Source organism: Lissotriton vulgaris, chromosome 10 (assembly GCF_964263255.1).
Source record: "Lissotriton vulgaris chromosome 10, aLisVul1.2, whole genome shotgun sequence".
Classification (NCBI taxonomy): domain Eukaryota; kingdom Metazoa; phylum Chordata; class Amphibia; order Caudata; family Salamandridae; genus Lissotriton; species Lissotriton vulgaris.
Genome location: NC_141698.1, coordinates 631,140,237 through 631,165,047, shown reverse-complemented (window position 1 = coordinate 631,165,047; position 24,811 = coordinate 631,140,237). Strand labels below are relative to the sequence as shown.

The 24,811-nt window shown below is 49.3% G+C and overlaps 1 protein-coding gene across 2 annotated transcripts in view; it reads left to right on the top strand.

The window, feature by feature from the left end:
• KMT2C (lysine methyltransferase 2C) overlaps positions 1 to 24,811 on the top strand; it is a 1,555,522-nt gene that overhangs the window by 750,564 nt on the left and 780,147 nt on the right. For both annotated transcript variants that reach the window (XM_086941472.1, XM_086941471.1), the window contains one exon: positions 1,609 to 1,747. In XM_086941472.1, the coding sequence (XP_086797598.1) occupies positions 1,609 to 1,747 (139 nt within the window). The remainder of the gene's footprint in view (positions 1 to 1,608; positions 1,748 to 24,811) is intronic.

The following is a 24,811-nucleotide window of genomic DNA, read 5'->3' as shown; positions in this document are numbered from 1 at the left end:
GAGTACGAATGGTATGTTATATAACTTAGATCTAACTCTGCTCTTCTAGCATTCATGCTTTTAAGATGGTCTCTAGTTTCTTAATTTCGAAGGTGTGCATTAAGAGCACTACATTTCCCTCATTCAAATGCCTTAAATATATTCCATATTCCAATAGGAGAAACCTCTGTTCCTTCATTTAAGGAAAATACCTCTCTTGTGTGTGAGTGGTTAGGATTTTCAAAGAACACAGGTACATATTTTGGTTCACAAGAAAAAATGAGTCCGCGTTTGGGAGAACACAGGGAAGTGGTCCTCTCTACTGCTCTATTGGAGTGGAAAAGGGGAGAATTATTGAGAAAGCAAGCTTGGATTTTAATGACCTGTTAAGCTGAGGCAATATCTACTAGGAAGGTTATTTTTCAGGACAGATGCTGTATCGAACCTTACATTATAGTTTCAAATTGGGGTGCACATTAATTTTGAAAGACCCATTAAGTTCCTGAAGCTTTCATTAAAGATTCTATCATGTAGAAATAGATTGCAAGCAATTAATTTTTTTATCTATCAGAAGACCTCATCCGAAGACCTCAAATTAAATAAACACGACAAGAACAAGGCAAGATAAGTGTTGCAAAGGCCTATAGTCTACTTCGTGGAGGGTGTCAACAACTTGTGAGGCCAGCAGTATAACAGAAAAGAGCAGTTAGTTCTACTGTACAGAAAACTTGTACCGTCACATAAGAAGATGCATGGATTTTTTGGGAGGATAAAGAAGGGTAAAATCAGTTTGTGAAATTCAGAAGCTGCCAAATTGATTCAAACTGAATGTCCTGCGAGGAGTTGCTCAAGAATTACAACATGTATTCACAAGAGGTATGAAAGAGGCATAAGGTAGCTGTATTAACACTACCTATAATACACAATAGAACACAAGCCTTAACTGTTCTCAGCAGTACTTTACTTCTGAAATGATAGGTCAGGGAATGAGGGAGGAATAAGGTGTCCAAGATTAACATTAAAGACAATTGATGGAACAGTACCTGCATTCAACAATTCCAACAAAAGTGTTCACATCAGAGATAGTAGAATGAATATAAAATGGCATATCCTTGGGAAGTATACTATTTAAATAATGTAAATAAGGATGTCTGCGGAAAACATATATGAATGTGTGTCAAGAGTTGACTGGTAAATGCGCTCTTATTTTTCCTATGAATTGTCTGCAATCACACTGTTTCAGTTTATTCAAAGCCAATGTCATTGCACATGAAAATTTGAGGTCAGCAGGCTCTTTGTGTAGAGCTCAGGACATGTTTTACTCTACAAATTTTTACTGTATATGTTAAATGACCAACAGGTAAAGTAGCTCATCATGATTCCTTCTTAAATTATGTCTAAGTCTTGACAAACAAAATGCTGGCAAGTAGTTTTGATTAGAACTAGTGGTTTGTTAGATCCTGATGGCAAATAGAAGTAGGATACCTTTTTTGTTCCAGGCCTCTTTAAGTGTATGGCTGTCTTTCAAAGCACACATCACTTCAGAGTGTCAGATGCTTATTTTTAAAAGCATGAAAAATGATTAACCATGTTGAGTGATTGAGCTATCATTGTATTCTGTTTCTGTAGGAGGAAGTGTTTTTGCAAGAATGCCTCTAATAAACGGCCTCATTGCTCCCCGCCCACATCTCCCCCATGCACCTGTGACGTCTGGACCTGCATTAGGCACTTTCTCCCCGATTTCACATTTGCCTTACGGCGATAGCAGGTAAAATTAGGCACATTCTTCAATCTGATGATTGTGGTTTACTTTACAGTTATGTTGTACTTTATAATCTGATTTGCAAGTACATGCTTATTTTTGTTTAGTAAATGCTGCTCATTGTGTTCCCTCCTTGAAAGGTAATAAATGCAAAATTTTGATTTGGAAGAATATGTTCATAATCTTGTAGTTTGGCGTAATTTGATTATTTGAAAGACCAGTCCACTGAAGAGTTTTACAGACCAATTCTGATATTTCTAGATTAAGGCGAGTTTACTGTGTGCAACTGAATGGCAGTTAGTTATGTTATGTTATGTTATGTTATGTTATGTTATGCGTTTTTATTTGGCGCACAGATGCTCCAGCTAAGGAGCGTCGTAGCGCCTGACAAGGCAGCAGCACAACACAACAACACAACAAAACAATAATCAAACAGTGTACAAACTAAGGAAATAAGAAAGTTTTCACCGCACGGCGAAAGGAGAGCAGGTCCCTCTCAGCACGAATCGCCGGGGGCAGGGAGTTCCACAGAACCGCCGCGCGAACTTGAAACGAACGCCCTCCTGCCCTACTCCGTTTAAAGCGTGGCACAACAGCCAGTTCCAAGTCCGCAGATCTTAAGGCTCGGGTTGGGGTGTAATGGGCTAGAAGAGCCATAAGAATCGTTGCTGGGGACCCCTTCAGAATCTTGTAAGCGACACAGAGGACCTTAAACTGGATCCGCTGGGCCACCGGGAGCCAGTGCAGTGAACGCAAAGTGCTAGAGGAAGGGCAGAATCTTGGTAAGCCTACCACTGATCTTGCTGCGGCGTTCTGGATCCGTTGTAAACGCCCAATCTCTGCCTGATTCAGTCCAACCAGTAGGGAACTCGCATAATCCAGCCTAGAGATGACAGTGGCTTGGATCATGAGCTGCCTCGTGGGGGCATCGAAAAACTTAAGGACTGGACGAAGCCCGCGCAGGATACCAAAGCAACAGGCCGCCGTACGTTTGGTATGACACACAAACGTAAGGGTAGGGTCCAGCCAGACCCCTAGGTTCTTAAGCTCGGCGAATGGGATGGGAGCAGGACCCAGGTCCCCTGGCCACCATCTCTCTCCCCAAAGTTCTGGTTGTTTGCCAAAGACCATGACCTCGGTCTTACTAGCGTTCAGCTGGAGACAGTTGGACGCCATCCAGCTGGCTACCGCCCGCACTCCTTGTTGAAACCTGGGGGCATCGACTTCGGCATCCCCGCTGATCGTAACCGCTAGCTGGGTGTCATCGGCGTATGACACCATCGTCATACCCCATTGCCTGACAACCTCAGCCAGCGGCCTTACGTAAAGATTGAACAACGTAGGACTCAGCGAGGATCCTTGGGGGACCCCCAGGTTCAACGGATGGAATTTGGACTGGTAAGGTGGGACGGTCACGCTAAAGGCCCGATTGGCTAAAAACGACCGGAACCACTGGAGAGCAATGCCGGTGACACCAGCCTCCTCTAAGCGCCGCAGAAGGATCGGGTGCGAGACGGTGTCAAAGGCAGCGCTCAGGTCTAATAGCACCAGCGCTGCCGTTTGTCCCGCGTCAAGCACGGAGCGAAGATGCTCCACCATATAAAGCAGAGCCGTCTCCGTGCTATGACCGGCCCTAAACCCATTCTGCGTAGCATCGAGGATATCTGCATGGCGGAGATGTTCCGATAGGACTGCGTTGACATGCGCCTCAGTCACCTTGGCCGGCCACGGCAGGAGTGAAATTGGCCGATAGTTCTCAGGCTTGCTACAGTCCAAGCTAGGTTTCTTGAGGATAGGACGAACCATGTCTCGCTTCCACTTCAGTGGGACCTCGCCTGATGTGAGTGACGAGTTGATCAGAGAGCATAGCGGCGAGATATCATGTACCGCTAGGTCTTTGAACACAGCTGGGCAAAGTGGGTCCTCTGGGGACCCAGACTTCACCTGACGAGCCAAAATGTCGAGACTATCAAGTGTTAGGATAGGAAAGGAATGCAACCCCTCAGATGATAACGGCTTAAGAGGTGGATTAGCCGAGGGAGTGGCCACCGGAAAGGCTCGATAAATGGCATTAACCTTTTCCAGAAAGAACTCTGCCAATTTTTCGCAGTGCTCTACCGAGCTCTGGTGCGTCGAAGTTACCTTTTTGGCCGTGAGGTCTTTCAGCACCTTGAAAATAGCCTTAGACGGGTTCGAACTCGTCCTAAATTGTGCAGCATAGAAGGCGGCACGGGTTCTGCACACTGCCCGGTGATACAGTTTCACCGTAGACAGGTAGAGAACCTTCATGCTGTTATAAGACTTGCGCCAAGCCCGCTCTGCACGCCTACAAGAAACCTTCAGTGCCCATAGCGAGTCATCGTACCAAGGGCTGGCTTGGAGAGAGGCTTGGAAGAGACAAAGGGGATCCTTTCAGAATCAACATGATACATTTAGTTACTTGGGAATGATTTTCATTTTAATCAAAAGAACAATCAAATTAAATAAAAAATGTAATTAACTGAACTCACTGATACAATCTTGCAGTTATTGACTTGAAATGGTTTTTAGCACCAAACATAGTGGTGAGGAATGTGTGAGGTGGAAAAATACTTTTTAAAAGGATGCATGTACTACATATGCAAGCTGCAGCTTTAAATGTATAAGAATTCAGCTTTCATCGTACTGATTTGTTTTGTATGAAAGATAAAGGTAAAACTATACGCAAAAACATGTTTTAGGGGCCCACATACATTTTTTTCATCACAGCTTTATATAATGAGATTTGTGATTCTAAAACTGTGCCATAAATGTTGTTGTTACCTAGATTCAAATGGAACTGTCATTTAGGAGCAAAGTTCAGTCAAATGTACTGCTTAATAGGTTGGTATGCTAATAAATTCACTTTCTCACAGATACCTCAACTTATGAATAATCCTTACAGACTTTCACTAGGAATGGCTCACCTGTACCACTGTGTAGCAAAAGCCTGTTACTCCAACTCCTAATGTGATATAATCGAAGTATATATGGTGCTATTCAGCGTGCTAGCATTTGTTATTCCTTTTCAGGTGTAGTCCCCAGGGAGGGCTTGTTCCTGAAGATCATGACCTCTGTCTTGTCCGAGTTGAGCATGAGGCAGTTGTTCCTCATCCAGGAGGCGATGTTGGTGTTGGTGATTTGGAAGTTGGCTCTTGTGGGTCGGCATCTTCTGATAAGGATAGGACGAGCTGGGTGTCGTCAGCTTAGAAGACAGTGTTGAGTCTGTGGGTGCGGGCAATGTCTGCATGTAGTTTTTGAAGAGGGTGGGGCTGAGGAAGGAGCCCTGGGGGACGCTGCATATGACGCCTTCATAGGCGTCATATGCAGAAGAAGGGTGGGAGGTTGATCCCCTGGGTACGGCCCGAGAAGAAGGAGGAGATCCAATTGAGTGTTGTCTTGAATGCCCATGAGGTGGAGTCTGGTCACAAGGGTGTGATGGGAAACTGTGTCAAAGGCTGCTTATAAGTTGAGGAGGATGAGGGCAGCTGTTGCACCTTTGTTGAGGAAGCGTCTGATGTCTGTTGCTGAGATAAGAGCGATTTCGGTGTTGTGGTTTGTTCGGAAGCCGGATTGGGAAGGGTTGAGCAGGTTGTCTTCTTCGAGAAAGTTTGTGCATTGGCAGTTGATGGCTTTCTCCAGGATTATGGCTGGAAAGGGGAGCAATAAGATCGGACTGTAGTTTTAGGTCTCGCCTGTCGATGCGCATGCGCATCGAGCAAGGCGAGAGTATTGCGAGTTATCCACTCTTTATCTACACTGCAAGGAATCGTGGCGATTCCTTGCAGTGCCCGTGACTTTTAAGGTCAATGCGCATGCGCATTAAGCTTATGCGCATGCGCATTGACCTTAAAAGTCACGGGCGCGTGCACGTCCGTCGTGTTTTACCCGCTCCGCCCCCTCCCGCCGTGTCGCATTTCTCCTCCCCCCTCCCCTCGCGCCGTGTCGCATTTCTCCTCCCCCCTCCCCTCTCTTCCCTCCGTCTTGCTTGTTCTTATTGCCAATTTCATCGGCTCCGTTGCTCACGGAGATGCCCTTCAAGACTGAGTCTCCTTTCTGCTGTAACCAATTTACGGAATCCCCAATTAGTTTTCCAACACCCGCACTACTCGCCACATTCGTCTGATTTCCCCATTTTCAGAAATGTATTAGGCTGGCAACTTAATCACTGGCCCAGATACCCTGCCTACGACACTGCTAGTTGCAATCTAAAGTCGTGACCGTTCCCCTCTTCCAACCAACTCCATTCTCCTGCAGCGTTGCAGTCCATTCGACTATATGCTACTCAGTGAAGACTCAGAGCTACTTTACTTTTCACTGAACAACCGCAGCTCGCGCATATTTTCAATGTGGGGCCTCCTCCCACCACCCTCACCCTCCGGCGGCCTATAATTTTCCTATTAGTGACTCGCTGACCCACTCACTGGCCCTGCCAGTTTTCCAATTTGCTTCCCTGACACATTATGTCCTTTTCGAGCTTCGGTCCACGGGTGTCACACTCACACATGTCCGCACTTGACTCTCACGGGGTTCTCGAAGACCTCCAGGCAGACTGGGCACGTGAACCGGGAAAGTGGGTCGACAGGTAACGAGCCAAATGCACCTTCCTGCTGCTGTCTGCCTAACTCCATCGCCATCATCATACACTTCCGCAAAAACCGCTGACGTCTACGGTGACAACCCGAAGTCCCGCCCACTTTCCACGCCTAAAACCCAATCGCTGCACTGCGCATCCTGTGCTGCGTGACGTCACAACCAGGAACTTAGAGTGGGTACTGGCGGGGTGGGCCTGGCATAAAAAGCATACAGGTTGAGCTCACCCCTTCAGTTTACCGACTGTTGCCACGCTGATGATAATGGCCACATGATGACGCTCACGTAACCATCTGGACCAAACAAAAACCAACGCGGAAAAGGGAGTCTCTCAATGACAGTCCACAGCCGTTCATTTGTTCCGGCAGCTTTCTTCTCAGGAGTCGTCTTGTAAAAATGCTCCAGGTGAATAGATTGTTGGAAGGATCGTTAAACGGAATGTCCTCTATTTGTGTGTGAGGAATGAATGATTTACTGTTACCCCTCACCCTCAATCCCTCACCCACACTCACCCACACTCACCCTCACCCACCCTCACCCACCCTCACTCACCCTCACCCTCAACCCCTCACTCACCCTCACTCACCCTCACTCACCCTCACTCACCCTCAACCCCTCACCCTCACCCACCCTCAACCCCTCACCCACCCTCAACCCCTCACCCTCACTCACCCTCAACCCCTCACTCACCCTCAACCCCTCACTCACCCTCAACCCCTCACTCACCCTCACTCACCCTCAACCCCTCACTCACCCTCACTCACCCTCACTCACCCTCACTCACCCTCACCCTCAACCCCTCACTCACCCTCACTCACCCTCACCCTCACTCACCCTCAACCCCTCACCCTCACCCACCCTCAACCCCTCACCCACCCTCAACCCCTCACCCTCACTCACCCTCAACCCCTCACTCACCCTCACTCACCCTCAACCCCTCACTCACCCTCACTCACCCTCAACCCCTCACCCTCACTCACCCTCAACCCCTCACCCTCACTCACCCTCAACCCCTCACCCACCCTCAACCCCTCACCCTCACTCACCCTCAACCCCTCACTCACCCTCACTCACCCTCAACCCCTCACTCACCCTCACTCACCCTCAACCCCTCACTCACCCTCACTCACCCTCAACCCCTCACTCACCCTCACTCACCCTCACTCACCCTCACTCACCCTCACTCACCCTCAACCCCTCACCCTCACCCACCCTCAACCCCTCACCCACCCTCAACCCCTCACCCTCACTCACCCTCAACCCCTCACTCACCCTCACTCACCCCCTCACTCACCCTCACTCACCCTCAACCCCTCACTCACCCTCACTCACCCTCAACCCCTCACTCACCCTCACTCACCCTCACTCACCCTCACTCACCCTCACCCTCACTCACCCTCACCCTCAACCCCTCACTCACCCTCACTCACCCTCACCCTCACTCACCCTCAACCCCTCACCCTCACCCACCCTCAACCCCTCACCCACCCTCAACCCCTCACCCTCACTCACCCTCAACCCCTCACTCACCCTCACTCACCCTCAACCCCTCACTCACCCTCACTCACCCTCAACCCCTCACCCACCCTCAACCCCTCACCCTCACTCACCCTCACTCACCCTCAACCCCTCACCCTCACTCACCCTCAACCCCTCACTCACCCTCACTCACCCTCAACCCCTCACTCACCCTCACTCACCCTCACTCACCCTCACCCTCACTCACCCTCACCCTCAACCCCTCACTCACCCTCACTCACCCTCACCCTCACTCACCCTCAACCCCTCACCCACCCTCAACCCCTCACCCACCCTCAACCCCTCACCCTCACTCACCCTCAACCCCTCACTCACCCTCACTCACCCTCAACTCCTCACTCACCCTCACTCACCCTCAACCCCTCACTCACCCTCAACCCCTCACTCACCCTCACTCACCCTCACCCTCAACTTCTCAGCCTCACCCTCACTCACCCTCAACCCCTCACCCTCACTCACCCTCACTCACCCTCAACCTCATGCTAAAGATTTACAAAAAAACCCATAAACAATTCTAAAAGCACTAACTCTAATGCTGCGAGACCTATTGCATTTCTAATGCTTGTTGATTTTGTTGGGGTTGGCTGAGGGCTTCTTCCGGAGGGGGCTTGACTTCCGCGTGTTTCGAGGCATCTGGTACAGTAGCTGTTGTGATGGAGGTGTTGTGGAGATCCGTGAGCTGGAGAGTACACATGTGGTGGGGGCAGGGGTCTGTTGGGGATCCGGAGTGGATGGAGTTCATAATGGCGGTGGTGTCTTAGATGGAGAGCTGCTTTCATTTGGTGATTTGAAGGGAGTGGGAGGTGTTGGCTTGGGTGTGGGGGTGGTTAGGGTCCGTGGGTTGGGGAGAGGGGGTTCGAAGTTGCAGTAGATGATGGCAATCATGTAGTGGAAGTTGTCCGCCAGAGAGTTTCAGAGAGCTTGGGAGGGGCGGTTTATGTTCTCTGTGGCTGAGGGGTAAGAGCATTCTCAGATGATGCTGAAAAGTTCCTTTGTGTTGTTGACGCTTTTGGTGTTGAGGGCTTCTTTCTTGGTCTCTCTTATACGATGGTGATTGCTCTTGAGGGAAGATTTGTAGATGTTGAGGTTGGGGGGGGGTCTTGTTGGACCACCAGAGTCTCTCTAGTTTTTTTGTAGTTTTGCTGGAGGGTCTGTAATTCAGGGGTCAAACATCTTGCTCATTTGGCAGGTCCCCTGTTGGAGTTGCTCCTCAGGGGGGGTTACAGTGTTGGCTGAGGAGATCCAGTTGGAGAAGTTAAGGACGTCAAGTTCAAGGGAGGGTGAGTGGTTGAAAGGCGGGTCTTGCTTCTGTGAGGGCAGTGGTCCAGAGGGGTTCAGGGATTTTGCTCCAGTTGCGGCGAGGATAATTGATTATTTTTTTGTGAGTCGTCGATGGTGAAGTGGATGATGCCGTGGTTCGTTCAGGTCAGCTCGGTGGTGTTTGAGAACTTGGCTCTGTCGTCAATGGAGAAGATGGGGTCCAGTGTGTCCTGCTTTGTGTGTGGGGGAGGTGACAAGTTGTAATAGGCCGATGATGCTCATGGTCTCAAATAGTGTGGTGGAGTTGGTGTCCGACAAGTCTTCTAGGTTGAAGTTCAGATCCCGCATGAAGACATAGTGGTTAGATTTGATTGCCAAGCGGCGATGAAGTCTGGGATGGAGTTGCAGAAGCTGGGACGGGGGATCTGTAGACAAGGATTTCTCGGATGGTGATTTTGGAGTCTGGTTTGATCTGGAAGTTAAGGTGTTCCGTGATAGGTGTTGTGTGGTTGTTTGAAGCGATACAGTTGAGGGTGTCCTTGTGGATAAAAGCGGTGCCTCCGGTGAATCTAAGGCAGTCGCGGTGGATCATCTTTTACCCGGGGGATGTTGCGGTGGGCCAAGTTTCAGCAATGAACATCACATCAGGGGCGAGGGTGGGTATGGTGTCCCAAGTCTCTGTGGCATGTTTGCATAGGGATCTGACATTCACTAGAATGCAGTGGAGCTATGGTCTCTGAAGGGGTGCCTGCTGCTGGTTGGTGATCGTGATGATTCTTGCGTTGCAGGAGAAGCTGCAGTGGTGGCAGGTAAAGGGTCCTTCAGTGGTGCGTGGAGAGGCATAACCGCAGTTGTTGTCTTGTGGCTTGGGTTTGAAGTGTCGGATTCTTCTGTGGAGTACCGGCATTGGGCTTTAGACCCAGGTGTCCTGGCGCTGGGCGCAGTCCAAGCGCGGAGGGGCGCAGACAGGCTTACCTTTGCACGCCAGCGGCGCAGCCTCCATTAGGTAGTCTTGGGAGAAGGTAGGGCAGTCTGGGATGGGTAAGGGCAGGGGGCTAGTCAGGAGGACAGTGAAGGTGAAACCAGCAGGAACCGGTATGAGGGTGCACGACCGAGAGGCCGCCAATTCCACAGGGAAGAAAAATTACACAAGGAGGCAACTAAAATAAGATTAAATAAGGAAGCAACCACTCCGTGGAAAGCGGGCTTGATTGGGTCCCCGGAATGTTTGCGCTGTGGGGTTGCAGTGGGCACATTGCTCCATACGGTATGGTCGTGCCCTAGGCTGGTTGGTTTCTGGAGGGGTGTGTGGGGTTGCCTGTCTGAGGTGCTGGGGTGGACCCTTCCTCGCACTCATCGCCTACTCCACATCCTGGAGGGGGTTGGTGGAAACATATACAAACGACATTTGTTGCTCCTGGGGCTGGTGGTTGCCAAAAGGGACTTGGCCCGAGCTTGGAAGGATGTGAGGGCCCCCTCCCTGAGTGCATGGAGAGCTGGACTGGACTTTTGTATGGGTCTAGAGCGACCGATATTTGAAGCACGAGGGTGCCCCCGCAAACACTATAAGGTGTGGAAGAGATGGGCAGATTATAGGGGCTTGACACTGGACTCCCCGGCGGAACCTGAGGAAGATCTTTAGCCCTCTAATGTCCAGCGAACCTGTAAATTACGCGTTGATTGCCATGTCACGACCAAGCACCAACACTATTCGTACACACGTGCACAGGGTTAGGGTGGGTCACAGGGAGGGGTATGGGGGGGTTGGGTAGTTGGGGTTGGAAGGGATAGGGGCGGGTGTAACTGTTTTCTATTATTACTGCTTTATATTGGTTCCTTGACTGGACGCTTGGTCCTGTACTGTAACTGTACCAGAATGCCTGGTGGTGTTCTCCTGACTGTGGGGAGCCACACTTCTTACTGTGCCCGCTTCTATCAATAAAACTTTGTTGTGAAAAAAAAAAAATAAGGAAGCAACTAAAAATAAAATTACACAAGGAAGCAACTAAAAATAAAATTACACAAGGAAGAAACTGAAAATAAAATTACACAAGGCAGCAACTAGAATGAAGACTGAGCAAAATCAGAAGGCACCAATGTCTCTTTCAGGGTGGGACTGACCTTACACGGAATCACACAACTCCGCCTATGAGGGAAATGCTTAGAAAGTCACCGGATCCAGTCTGGCACCTGGGGGTTTCACAAGGTGGGAAATCTTTGGTTAGAAGAGCCCATCATAAAGTAGTTAACTGTCATTAAATGAGGACAAGCTAGGTGGACCCCTTCAAATCACAATACCTTATTTATCAAACAACAGCCTGGCTTCTGCGCATATACTAGATTAGTATGAGGCTCAGGCAAAAAATCCAAAACCAGGGTACCAGATACTTGCAGTTGGGCACTCAGGGCAGCCGAGTTTGACTATACATCATGCAGGGGACATTCCCATCTTAACACCTGCTCTCTACAGAAGTCATAGCCATGGTTCTCACAGAGACCCTACTGCTGTCCACAGCAACATTGATACCGTAGCTGCTGTTTAATGAGGCCCTCCTGAAATCATATCATGACTGTATGGGAGAAACTCTTTTGGATCCAGCAGTCCGTAGGCAGATTACAGATGTAGCGGTCCTCTCACTCATCACCTGAAAGCCTAGTCATCCAAAACTATTCCTGCAAGCAGAATCCCCGTACCTATCCTATGGCACCTCTATATAGGGAATTCAAGATACAAAATATCTTGGGCTGCAAAGGGAGAGGGGGTGGGGGTTTGACAATTGACATAGAGGGAAAACATAAATTAAAAAGCAAACCACTTGCATTGCTCTCGCCATATTGCGGCGATACGGCAAGCGCAAGTTAAGTGGTTTGCTTGTTTCAAATTTTATTGTCCCATGTTGTCGTCTATTGACTCCCCTCTCTACCTCACCTCTCTTACCTGCATCAGTCGTCATCGAGTTTAGCACTAAGTACCCCCTAAGGCCACCTGCATTTAGGCTAATGAGTATATACAGTATGTCAAAAGTTAAAGTAAGTACCTTGCTGAACCATATGAAAATGCCATTTTGTGACCTAGTGCGTGATGAACTCTATGCATTAGAAAAGATCCTATAACATGGCCTTGACTCTGTAGGCAATAATTCTTGGTATAAAGGTACGACTTTCATGCAGCATTCGCATTCATGGACATGTCCTTTGATGGCAAGTGGCTGTTTGGAAAGATGGCTGACCACTCCTTGAAATGTTTTAAAAGCAGATTATCTGCAGCTCGCTCCCAGGCCTGACATTTCCACTAATTATTACAAACTTTCTGTGGTTATTCTAGGGAGTTGTGCAGTTTCGATAGAGGTAGCGTTCAGACAAGTCTTAATTGCCACAATAGTTATACCACTACTTTCATGTTAGGAGTGGTTATAAGGGATACCATCACCAACAGATCTAATCCCCATAGTCCTATGAATGAGCTACAGGGGGCCTTGTAGGGCCCCTTTGTTTCAGGACCGGCAGCCTTTTCATGGAGGAAAGACCTCCATGACAATGCTAGCGGTCCTGAATCTCGCAATATGCATGGCGGTGCCACAGCGGCACCACCAGCATATTAATAAGGCCCTGACAGCACAGCACGGCCAGGAAATAGGGGTTCCCTGGTGGCTGCAGCGGTGCAATGGCGATCCAACAAAGTTGTAATTGGGCGGTTGGACTGCTGGTTTTGGTAGTGGCTGGACCGCCACTGCTGCGTCCCGCGATTCTGTCGGTCCGAGGTCCACCAGACTCACAATTAGGCCCTTTGCTTATATCAACTAACCGGGCATTGTGGGGTTGAGGAGCTAGTGTTGGGAGATGATTTATATGTGGAAGTAGGGTCAGCAATGGGTAGTCTTTGCACAAGAAGCTTATCTCGCAGGTTCCCTCAGAGTGAGAAGAGATACTTTCACCTGTGTCTCGCTTGAGGACCACGTAAGTGAGGTACATCCAAAGTAACAGATCTGATCTTCACCTGATTGATCTAGTTGCCACAGCTCAGAACAGAAACCGCCTTGTTTGTGCCATACATTTCCTCCAGAAAAATGTATTTCTGCTTCTTTCCGAAGTACTATAAAAATGCAATATAGTTGAGCACGGCTGGTACAGATTACTTCAGACATGGCGAGGAGTATCTGGTACACTGATCTATGGTCATTCAGCATCTTCTTCCACATACAGTGGTCCTGGTCTTGCAGGTTCGTCAAGTCCTCCACCCCTATCTCTAGGAACAGTGGCTGCACACAAGGAGATTGAGTACTGCCGGCTAGAAACCTCTAGTGTTCCTGATGTGGTCGCAGATGTCGTCTTGGCATGCTGAAGACCATCTACGCACCCCGGTGGAACTAGTCTGTTCAGTGGTGTCAGTCTGAAGGCATGCATTCTTTTAAACCTTGCATATCTGACTTCTTGTGGATACCTGGCTGTACTGACTACCTGTATGTCTCTTCTCTTCCTGATAAACCTTCCTTGTATAACTTGCAAGTAGTGGCACAGTTTCCAAAAGATTCCTTTTACTTGTTTCTTCAAAATCCATTTTTTTGTTCCCCTGAGGAATTTGAATCTTGTATTGAGTTTCTTGATGGCATCTCCAGTTCGACTTCATAGTCTAAAAATATTTCTGTTGGTGGCAGCTACTTCTGCTCTTAGGGCCGGAGAATTTCAGGGGCTGTACGTTTTTTCCATTCTTCAATTTTCTACTCATGTGAGTTGGTTCTTTGCACCTTCCCATCTTTTTACCCAAGGTGTTTTCTGCATTTTTATAATGGCCATTCTGTTACCATCCCATTTTTCTTCCCTCCTACACGTCCAGCTTAAAAAAGGAGACCGCTGGTTAGGGCAGACCCCTGATTTGTGTGCCGTACTACATCTACTGCCTGTGACAGGCAGATTTTGATGACCAGCTTTTTAGTTTGCTTCGCTAGAACTAACAAGAGATGGTGAGGTTGTCTCTTGTGAGCTGTGTTGTGTGTTAAGCAGGGCATCTGAAAGAGACACGTCAGTGATAGATTCCTTATCTTACAATATCCCCAGGCGGAAGACTACATCTGGAAAGTTTTGCTTAGCAGTATCCCTGCGCGTCGGTAGGTGGGGTCCTGCGGCTCCGCGTCAGTCATTGGTGTCGTCAGTGCCGAGATGACGTCACAGAGGGACGTGCCGCCATAATATGTCGGTGGCGGACCCCCACGATGTGTGCCTCTACAGCCTGGAGTCAGATCACAACGCCCAGGCCTGCCGGGGGTCCAGTCATTTCCGGAAAGCTTTGCGGGAGCAGCGTCCGAAATTGCTGGAGGTTCGTCACTCGTCACACCGCTGCTCTGTGTCCAAGGGTTGTTACTGCAACCGCTCGCGGGACCGGAGCCGGCGCTCCTTCGTGCTCCAAGTCTTCGGAATCCGGTAAGCGACGCCATAAGAAGTCAAAGAAGCGCGTTCGCTCTCCGACGTCCCCATGTCGCTCCCCGGAGGTGGACGAGGGGGCCAGGGGCTCCGCCCCTGCGGCTCCTCTGGAGCCTCGCTGTCTACCCGCCATACCCAGGTCCGTCGACGACTCCCAAACAGATGCAAGAGTTTCTTGCCGCCATGGACCGCCTTTTTAGGCCCAGAGCTCCCGCCGGCGCGCCTTCGGGCCCCGCGGTCCCCTGTCCAGATCCTGCTGGTCCAGTGGCTCTTTCACCAGCTCCGGCGCCACAGGATCCTATGCTGCTGGCTCCGGCCCCGGAGCTCCAAGGTGCAGCGCTGCCACCTCCGGCGCCGCCCTCGGCTCCACCCCCAGCGCCACACTGGGTCCTGTGTTCGAGGCATGTGGGCTGCTGAATTCATATCTGTGCATAGATCGCCTCCTAGTGTTGGGTACGGATGATTGCACATTGTTGTCCTGGAAGAGTCTTTGAAGTATCACGAGATAGGTGGCTACTCCCCTGGACTACAGTGCGCATGGGCATCCTCTCCATCCTCAGATTGTTTTTTGCCATTGCGGCAGAGATGGAGTATGATACAGTAAGTGATGTCCATGCTAGAGATTAATTCTGAGTGCTACAGCTGCGACAGGCACCTGGGAGGAGGGCGGGCTATATGAATGTCAGCATGCCTACAGGCCAAGAACAGATGCATACTGGTAGGTAGCATATTCCGTTCGAGGCATGTGGGCTGCTGAATTCATATCTGTGCATAGAATGTATAGCAGTCTCCCCCTTAGCGGTGGTTGCCCGTGCCAGCTGCAGCAGTCTGAAAAAGAGTCCTGAGAACAGCCTGTCCTACAGCTGCTTGCTGTTTGGAGTGTACATCTACACAGTAGTGTTTGGTAAATGTATGTATGGTAGACCATGTGGCTGCTCTACATATTTCCTCTAGAGGAATGTTTCCTAAGAAAGCCATGGATGCCCCTAACTTGCGTGTTGAATGCGCTCTTGGGGGAACTGTTAATGTGCGTTTAGCTTTCTGATAACAAATCTGTGTGCACTTAACAATCCGTCTGGTTATACCGGATTTGGAAATGGGGTTGCCTTTGTGCTGTGGTGAAAAGGCAACAAACAGTTGCTTAGTTTTCCTGAAATGTTTTGTCCTGTCTATATAGTACAGGAGAGCTCTCTTAACGTCTAGTGTGTGTAGAGCTCTTTCTGCCACCGAATCTGGATTTGGGAGGAACACTGGCAGGGGCGACAAGGGGGGCCTGCACCCCATCTTGGACCTCCGGGACGTGAATCGCTTCCTCCGGAAGCAGAAATTAAAAATGCGGACCCTGGCTCAGGTCCTGTCTGCCATAGACCCTGGATACTGGATGGTAGCGTTGGACTTGCAGGACGCTTACTTTCACATCCCCGTCCTGCTTGCCCACTGGCGCTACCTGCGGTTCACGGTAGGCCAGGAGCATTTTTAGTTTGCTGTGCTCCCCTTCGGCCTCACCAGTGCCTCTCGGGTGTTCACAAAGGTGATGGCAGTGGTCGCAGCTCACCTGCGTAGGTCAGGGGTGTCAGTCTTCCCCTACCTCGACGACTGGTTGTTGAAGGCGGGCTCGCCACAGGCAGTCGTCAACCACCTCCAGACTACGGCCGACCTCCTGCATTTGTTGGGGTTCTCCAGCAAAGTGCCGAAGTCGCACCCGAGTCCCTCTCAAAAGCTCCCCTTCATCGGAGCTGTTCTGGATTCAACACTGTTTCGGGTTTATCCTCCCAAACAGCGAGTCTGGGAGATTCAGGCTATGATTCTGACCTTTCAGCCTCTATCCCGGGTTTCGGTCAGGATGACCCTCCGGCTTTTGGGCCTGATGGCCTCCTGCATCCTGCTGGTGACATTTGCCAGATGGCATATGCAGGCTCTGCAGTGGGATCTGAAGTTCTGTTGGGTGCAACATTAGGGCAACCTGTCCGATCATGTTCAGATCTCGGAGGACACTCACGACAATTGCAGTGGTGGCTCACGAATCTCAATTGGGTCAGTGGCAGATCCCTCTCCCTTCCCAAACCGGAGCACACTGTGGTGACGGCTGCGTCCTTCCTGGGATGGGGGGCTCTGCTTGGGAGAGGCGGAGATCAGAGGCCTCTGGTCTCCGGCGGAGTCCCGCTCCATATCAACCTGTTGGAGCTGCGGGTGATCCGACTTGCACTGAAGGCATTCCTTCCCACTGTCCGGTGTTAACAGACAACACAACCGCCATGTGGTATTGCAACAAACAGGGCGGGGTGTGGTCCTGAACCCTATGTCAAGAGGCTCTGCGTCTCTGGAAATGACTTGAACATCAAGACATTACATTGGTGGTTCAACACCTGGCAGGTTCTCTGAACGCCAGGGCGGACGAACTCAGCCGTCGGTGCTCGATGGATCAAGAAAGGCGTCTGAACTCGGACGTGGCGCAAGGCCTCTTTCTGCAGTGGGGAGAGCCTTGGTTAGGTCTATTAGCCACCGAAGAGAACGCGCAATGTCATCAGTTCTGCGCGTTGGAATTTTCAAGGCGGCACTCGCTCGGATACTCTTTTCGTCGCGAGTGGAGTTGCGGTCTGTTGTACGCCTTTCCGTCTATACCACTTCTGACCAGAGTGCTGAAGAAGTTCAGGCGCGACCGGGCCCAAGTTATTCTTGTGGCTCCGGACTGTGCTCGAAGAGTATGGTATCCTGAACTATTCAATATGACTGCCGAACCCCCTGATCCGTCTGCCTTTTCGGGAGGATCTTCTGTCACAGCAGCAGGGGACGGTCCTCCACCCGAAACTGTCCAGTGTCCACCTCCATGCGTGGAGATTGAGCAGTGACTGTTGACTACTTTCGACCTTCCTCCCGAAGTCTGTGATGTCATTTTGGCAGTCCCTCCATTTAAACAGTATACGCCAGCTGATGGAAAAAGTTTGTAGTATGGTGCACAGCGAAGACTGTGGATTCCCTTTCTGCCCCTCTTTCTGAGGTTCTACAGTTTCCTCTGTCCTTGGCCCAGCAGGGCTCTGCTTTGGGCACTATCAAAGGTTATCTTTCTGCCATCTCCACCTTTCTAAGGGTTCCTGATCAGCCTTCTCTTTTTAAGTCCCCGGTTGTTAACAGTTTCCTCAAGGGGATTACACACACGTTTCCTCCCATGCCTTTCATAATGCCTCAGTGGTACTTGAAACTTTTCCTGACTTATTTGAAGTGCCCTTCCTTTGAGCCTCTTCACAACTGTCCCTTACGTCTTCTCACCTAAAAAACGGCTTTCCTGGTAGCTATCACCTCTGCCAGAAGAGTGAGTGAGCTCCAGGCTCTTTCTTTCAAACCTCCTTTCCTTTCAGTTCATCCGGACAAGGTGGTTATAAGGACCCGTCCTTCTTTCTTGCCAAAGGTTGTCACGCCCTTCCACATCGGGCAGACCATCACTTTGCCCACCTTCTTTCTGCCTCTGCATCATTCCAGGTAGGAGGAGAGGCTCCACCGACTGGACTAAAAACGTGCGCTTGCATTCTATCTGCAGGGTACACAACAGTTCGGTGGATGATCAGCTCTTTGTTGGCTACGTGTGCTCCAAAAAAGGTTGGGCTGTGCACAAACGGACCATCTCCCGGTAAGTTATTCTGTGCATCAAAGCATGTTACTACTTGGCCAAGAAGGAGCCTCCTGTGGGGCAGCGGGCCCATTACACCAGGGCAACTGCAGCCACTACTGCCTTGAGACACGGTGTTCCCTTGCAGGACATTTGTCAGGCAGCTATGTGGGCCTCGCTGCACACGTTTACCAAGTGCTACTGCCTTGAGTGTCAAGTCCGGAGGGGTATATATTTTAAGGTAAGGAATTTATCACTAACGTGTCTCTTTCAGATGCAAAAGTTACTACTTGCATAACGATATATCTGTAAGACACATTAGTTAGTGATAGATTCCTTATTGCCTCACCCATCCTTCCCGTTCTGCGAAGTGATTACTACGGTTAAGGTCATCCCTTTCAGGGCCCTAGTTTTATGCACTAATGGTCAGTATCTTGCATGGCTCTGCGTTCCTGTCGCAGAAAGTGGTGTACAGAACTGACGTCAATGCGCATGGGTGGCGCCTAAGAACTCTCCGTGACGTCATCTCAGCGCGGACGACGCCAGTGATGGACGTGGAGCCGCAGTACGCCACCTACCGACGCGCAGGGGTACTGCTAAGCTAAACTTTCCGGACCCAGTCTGGCGCCTGGGGATATTCTAAGGTAAGGAATCTATCACTAACTAATGTCTCTTACAGATATATTGTAACACAAATAGTAACTTGTGCTTTAAGCGGGCCAGGTCTCACCAGGTCTGAGGACTGGCAGTTTTTTAAAAGGGGTCTCGAAATGGGCCTCTATCATGCTCTGTTTTGTGCCCTGGCACAGACGGACCGTAATTTTCTGGACTGCAGTGACAGCAGGCACATCGATGTGCACTGCTCTCACTGCTCACTTCTCAGTATTGGAAAGGTTACGGCATGACGTTATGCCAAGTGAGCGTTCTTCGGGAAGGGAGGGAAATCCTTTAAAAAGAGTCATTTTCTCTCTGGATTACCCTTCTTGAAACTCAGGAGCAGCAACATTGTCGTGGTGTCAACAGGGCTGTAAGCGGAAGCTTTTTCAATGTTATATACAAGCCATAGTTGATGCTTATTTATCTTATGCAGCTACCGACCATTGACAAAGCCAATAGGCCTGACTTGTTGTAGGTATAATGTTACTTGTTGTATCATACATTTGGATACAATGACAGAAACTGCAAATCACATGTCGGGCAGCACACTCTCCTAAACACAGATTTTTATGTTACATGCTTTAAGCTACGCCCTTAATTACATTGGCCACGCCTCTTTGAGAGACCCCCCCAATTTTTTCATCCCATTTAAAGCCCTGGTGTCAAGAAAAGTATGGGGTCCTTATCACTGCTGCAGCTCTAGTACAGAGTTTCCTGCCCTGCAGAAAAAGGGAACACAGAACCACGTTTGGAAATACTAGACGTCCCCTTTGTGCTTCCGGAGTCCGTGGCGCTCTCTGAAAGAGAACGGGGAGGAGGAATAGAAGACACCGAGATTAAGGTGACTGGGGGAGATGTGTGAAGCGGTGCCTTTGGAGTGAGGGGATGAGTTCATGTCATCGGGGACCCAATACCCCAGTTCTGGGCTTTTGCATGAGGGGAAGGAACCCCATGCATTCCTGGTGGTATAGTCCGTGTCAACTTAATGGAGCTCATTGGTTTAAAGTCGCACATGACACATTTTTGTAGAAGGATAAATTGAACTGGAAAGTTGTTATCTGAAAACCTTAGTCTATGCATTCCTCACCCTTCTCTGTAGGAGTGATGACCTCGGATTGGGTAGATCATGACAGCAGAGCTCACAGGTCTTGTGTTCTGGGAGAGGTCCATTAGTGACCATTAACGCCTTATCTCTACAGCAAAATGCGCTTATTGCCACAGACAAGGTCATGATGATGCCACCTCTGACACATCAGCTCTTGAAGACTTGGAGTTCCGCATGTTACCTACACTGTTGATTGCGAGACACATCCACATATTCTGAAAGAGGACAATTGCCGGCCCAGCCCAGTTTCTGAACCCCCTTAACGAGCCACCCGCTGTTATCACTTTTTCTCAAAGTTGGAGAGCCCTGTGGAGATGTTCTCACCGGGGAACTGCCTGTCACGGGCACCTCCTGTAAAGTCAGAGGGGGTCCGCCCTGTGAATGTAGTCAGCCCATCTTCGGTGTGCGCGAGGCATAACGTGACCAGGGCACTAATTGTCATTAAGGCCGGATCGTTAGTGGCTTGAGAGTGCACGCACTGCTGGAGCCGGGGTCTGTCCAACTAAAGACCTCCAAGAGGCAGTGGAAAAGGGGGGGGGGGGTGCGAACGTGACCAGGAGGGTGATCAGAACTGCACAGACGCTACCCCGTGCCCTTCCTCTTGGACACTCACAACTGGATGATGAACATAGAACAAAAACACGTTTTAGGGTGTTTCTTAGTTTGGCATCCCGTTAGGTAAATGGTCCTTTGTGTGTTCTTTTCACCCCATTATGATACATCTGGGCTGTAGAGGAGGTGAGCGGGTCCAGGTGGAGGTATAGCCCCCCTTTTCGGTGTCAGGGTTTGGGGTACAGAGGGCAAGTCTTCCGTTAGTGGGGGTCCCCCATTTTCAAAGACACCTTCATCGCTCTGCATGGACACAGCAGGTGACAACAGTTGAGCAGGATGACTATTATGGGATGCTTGCTCCCTCCTCCGCACGGAGAGGGCTGTTGCCATGGTATCCGGCCTCTGGTGGCGGGTAGCCTCCCTTTTTTGACAGTTATGTGATGGCTAGCCCTTGATGTGAGTATTATGGGATGCCTTCCGAGTATTATGAGATGGCTCACCTGCAGGGGTGGGCCTCTCCCACTCATTCCACTGGTAGTTCGGAAGCTCAGACAATCATCCCACAAACTCATTGTCATAGCTCCTACATGGGCACGTCAACCTTGGTTCACCCCCTGCTGGAGCTCTTAGTTCCACACCAAAAGCTGCATCTCAACTCCAGTCTCCTCACTCAGAGCCATGGAGAAATCAGGCATCCAAATCCCAAGGAACTCAACCTAGCGATTTGGCTCCTGAACTCATAGTTTGGTTATTTACAATTACCACCAGACTGGAAGAATATCCTAAAGGAGGCTAGAAACCCTACTACTAGGGCATTTTATGCAGCAAAATGGAAACGATTTGTTATCTACTGTAACAATAACAGTATCAATCCCCTTGAAGCTTCAGTGCAAAACATTTTCTTTTATCTTTTACACTTAAAGCAATCTGGATTAGCCAACACATCCATTTGATTGCCTCTAGCAGAAGTAGCTTCATATTTACAAAACAGACAGCACTTATCTCTATTCATGGTACCAGTGGTTAAAGCCTTTATGGATGGACTAGAAAGAGTAATACCACCAAGAGTCTCACCTGCACCAGTATGGAACTTGAACATCGTCCTTACAAGGCTAATGGGTCCACCTTTTGGACTAATGCACAGGTGTCAATTACAATTCCTCTCATGGAAGTTTGCTTTTCTTGTTTCAATCACTTCCCTAAGGAGTGTTGGTGAACTCCAGGCACTAACTATACAAGAGCCTTTCTTTCAAATTCACTAAGACAAAGTGGTTCTTTGAACCGATCCTAAATTTCTTCCTAAAGTGGTTTCTGCTTTTCACATCAATCAGTTGTTAACAGTCTTCTTTCCTCAACCTGATTCTGTAGCAGAACGAGCTCTACACACACTAGATGTTAGAAGAGCTCTACTATATTATGTGGAAAGAACAAAAGATTTTCGTAAGACAAAACAGCTTTTTGTTGCTTTTTCACCACCACACAAAGGCAATCCCATATCTAAATCAGGCATTGCAAGATGGATCATGAAATGTATCCAAACATGTTATGTAAAAGCAAAAAGAACCTTGACAGTACCCCCTAGAGCGCATTCCATCATCAAAGTTGCGGCTATTGTGGCCTACTTAGGGAATATTCCCCTAGCTGACATCTGTAAGACAGCAACATGGTCTACACCGCACACATTCACCAAACACTATTGTGTAGATGTGTTAGCGAGGCAACACTTTAATGCAGGCCAGGTAGTACTTAAAGCACGTTTTCAAACAACTTCAACAGTTACAGGTTAGCCACCACTTTGGGAGTATACTGCTGTATAGTCTATGCAAAGCATGTAAACTACAGCTCACATGCCTTGAACGGATAATGTTACTTACCCATTAAGCATCTGTTCTTGGCATGTAGAGCTGTTGATTGACATGCGCCCACCCGACTCCCTTGGTACCTGTACCTGTTGCAGTTTTCTTACTTTACATACATAAGCATGGACATCTCTATTCTACACTTACTAACTCCATTCTCACCCTCTGCTGGAAAACAATCTAACAATTGAGTCGATGCCCATGCTCACTATCACCGAAAGGAGGAGTCCCCTACCTCATGTTTGGAAAGACTTCTTAAAAGAAAAACGACTTGCAAACATCCAGAGCCAACACTGGAGGGCACGAGTATTTGTGCATCTACAGCTCTACATGCCAAGACCAGATGCTTACTGGATTAGCAACTTTATCCATATTGTACAACAGAACGGCTTGCCTGGGCTGGAAGATTTGTGTTTGACCGCCGCGACAGGGAGGCCTGGGCATTCTGGACCTGGCAAGTTACTATCAGGTGGTTCAGTTGAGGTATTTAGTTGAGCAGCTCTGGGGTGAGACTGATAAAGCAAGGTTCTTCATTAATCAGAATCTTACTTTTAGGCTTTTAGAAAGGTCCTGTGGCTCCTTGGGTGTCAGAGAGGAAAGAAAATCTATATTTGAGTCATGTGAGCTGTAGATCACATGCTTATGTATAGATCGCCATCTAGTATTGGGCTTGTATGTTTGCACTTAGTTTTTCTTCGAAGAAGTCTTCCTGGTCACAAGGTAGGTGACTCCTCCTTTCGATGGTAGTGCGCATGGTCATCTACTCGATCTTCAGATTGTTTTTTTCCACCAACGGGTTCGGATGTTACTCGCTGCGCTCCAACGCCAATCCTTTGGTTTCTCTCGGTGCGTCGAACACTCTCCCTCGACGGTATTGTGTCCGATAGCATTCTCCTGTCTTCGCGTTTCGAGTTAATTGATAATACCCTATTTCGATCGGAGAACTTGTGGTAGGCCGTCGGGCCTAGCCCCCGGTTCAACTCGCAGTCGATGGAATGAACTCCCTTTAAATTTTGTCCTCTGTGCCAGGCGAAATACCCGTACACCGACTCAAACGAAATGTACTACCTGTGTTTGTCACAAGAACACACTGAACAGGACTGCGACGCTTGCCGAGCTTTCTGCTCCTAAAAGACTCTGCTCCATTCCGGACCTCTTTGGACCTCAATCTGCTGAAGAACCCGGCGACACTATCGGAGCTGAGGAGGAACAGATCTCCCTTTCCAGCGATGGCTCCGACCAGGATGAGACATCCCGCATGGGCAACGTACTGTAAGTACAGTCCCTACCTCGCCCCGACTCCCAACTCAACCGAAAAGAAGGCTCCGGACCAACCCACGCCCTCGGGCCCCGGTTGGCACAGAGACCACGCTTCTGACACCCCGCCTTCTGGCTCAGCACCGAAGCCTACTAAAAAGTCTTCTGGCTCAGAAAAGCCCCATTCCGAGTCTGGCACCGAGCCAAAGCCTTCGGGTCACAGACAAAGTCCAGCTCCGACCATCACCACTCTGCACCGAAAACCACCTCTGATCCGAAAACAATAACCCCAAAACCATTGGCACCGAAACCTTGGCACCGAAACAGGCTGATACACCAAAGTCACCTAAAAGGCATAGTTTCGGTGATCCGCTCGAAAAACCGAACTCAAAACAGAAAATTTTCGTCATACATCCAAAAACTGGACACATTACCAGTAAGGTGGCTCTAAAGAGAGGGTCTAATACCGAAGAGGAACGTCATATTTTATTAAAGAGAAATATTGGAGCAAACCCTTCCCCTCCTCCTCTTCCTCTCCATCAACACCTTCGCCTCAGTCTCTACCTGTGCCAACTTCACCTCCGCTCTCACCACCACATACACCTAACAATCAGGGTGATGGGGATTATAATGATGATGATCAGCCAGGACCTACAGATGAGTGGGATGACTACAACACTGACTCGCCCACAGACAATGATCCTGACCTATATCCTTCCAGGCCCTCTCCGCCAGATGACAGTGTAGGCTATATTGAATTGCTAGGCATACTTCTGTAACCATTCAGTTACGTCACCAGCTGGGGTTTACAGTCAGTGTGTTAAAATCACATCTTCAGCCAGCCAAAACTCAGAACTATCCAGGAGCCACTTTGGCTACTCAAAGGGCTCTGCCGTTTCCCAACACAGCCAGAATTCGAAACATTCAGGCACTATTTCTCCAGTTTCAAGCCAGTCAGTCATTTCCAGCTCGAGTTTTTATACAGCTGTTGGGAATGATGGCGTCTTGCATCATGATCGTGCCCCATGCCAGCCTGCACATGCCTCCACTTCAAGAATGCTTATCCAGTCAGTGGAACCAGTCACACGGTCTAATAACCGATCTAGTGTTGGTAAGCGGCGTTCGAGCATATGAGATGCAGATCCTACATTTAGCAATAGATCGCCACCTGGTGTTGGGCTCGGATGATTGCAGGTTGTTGTTGTCTT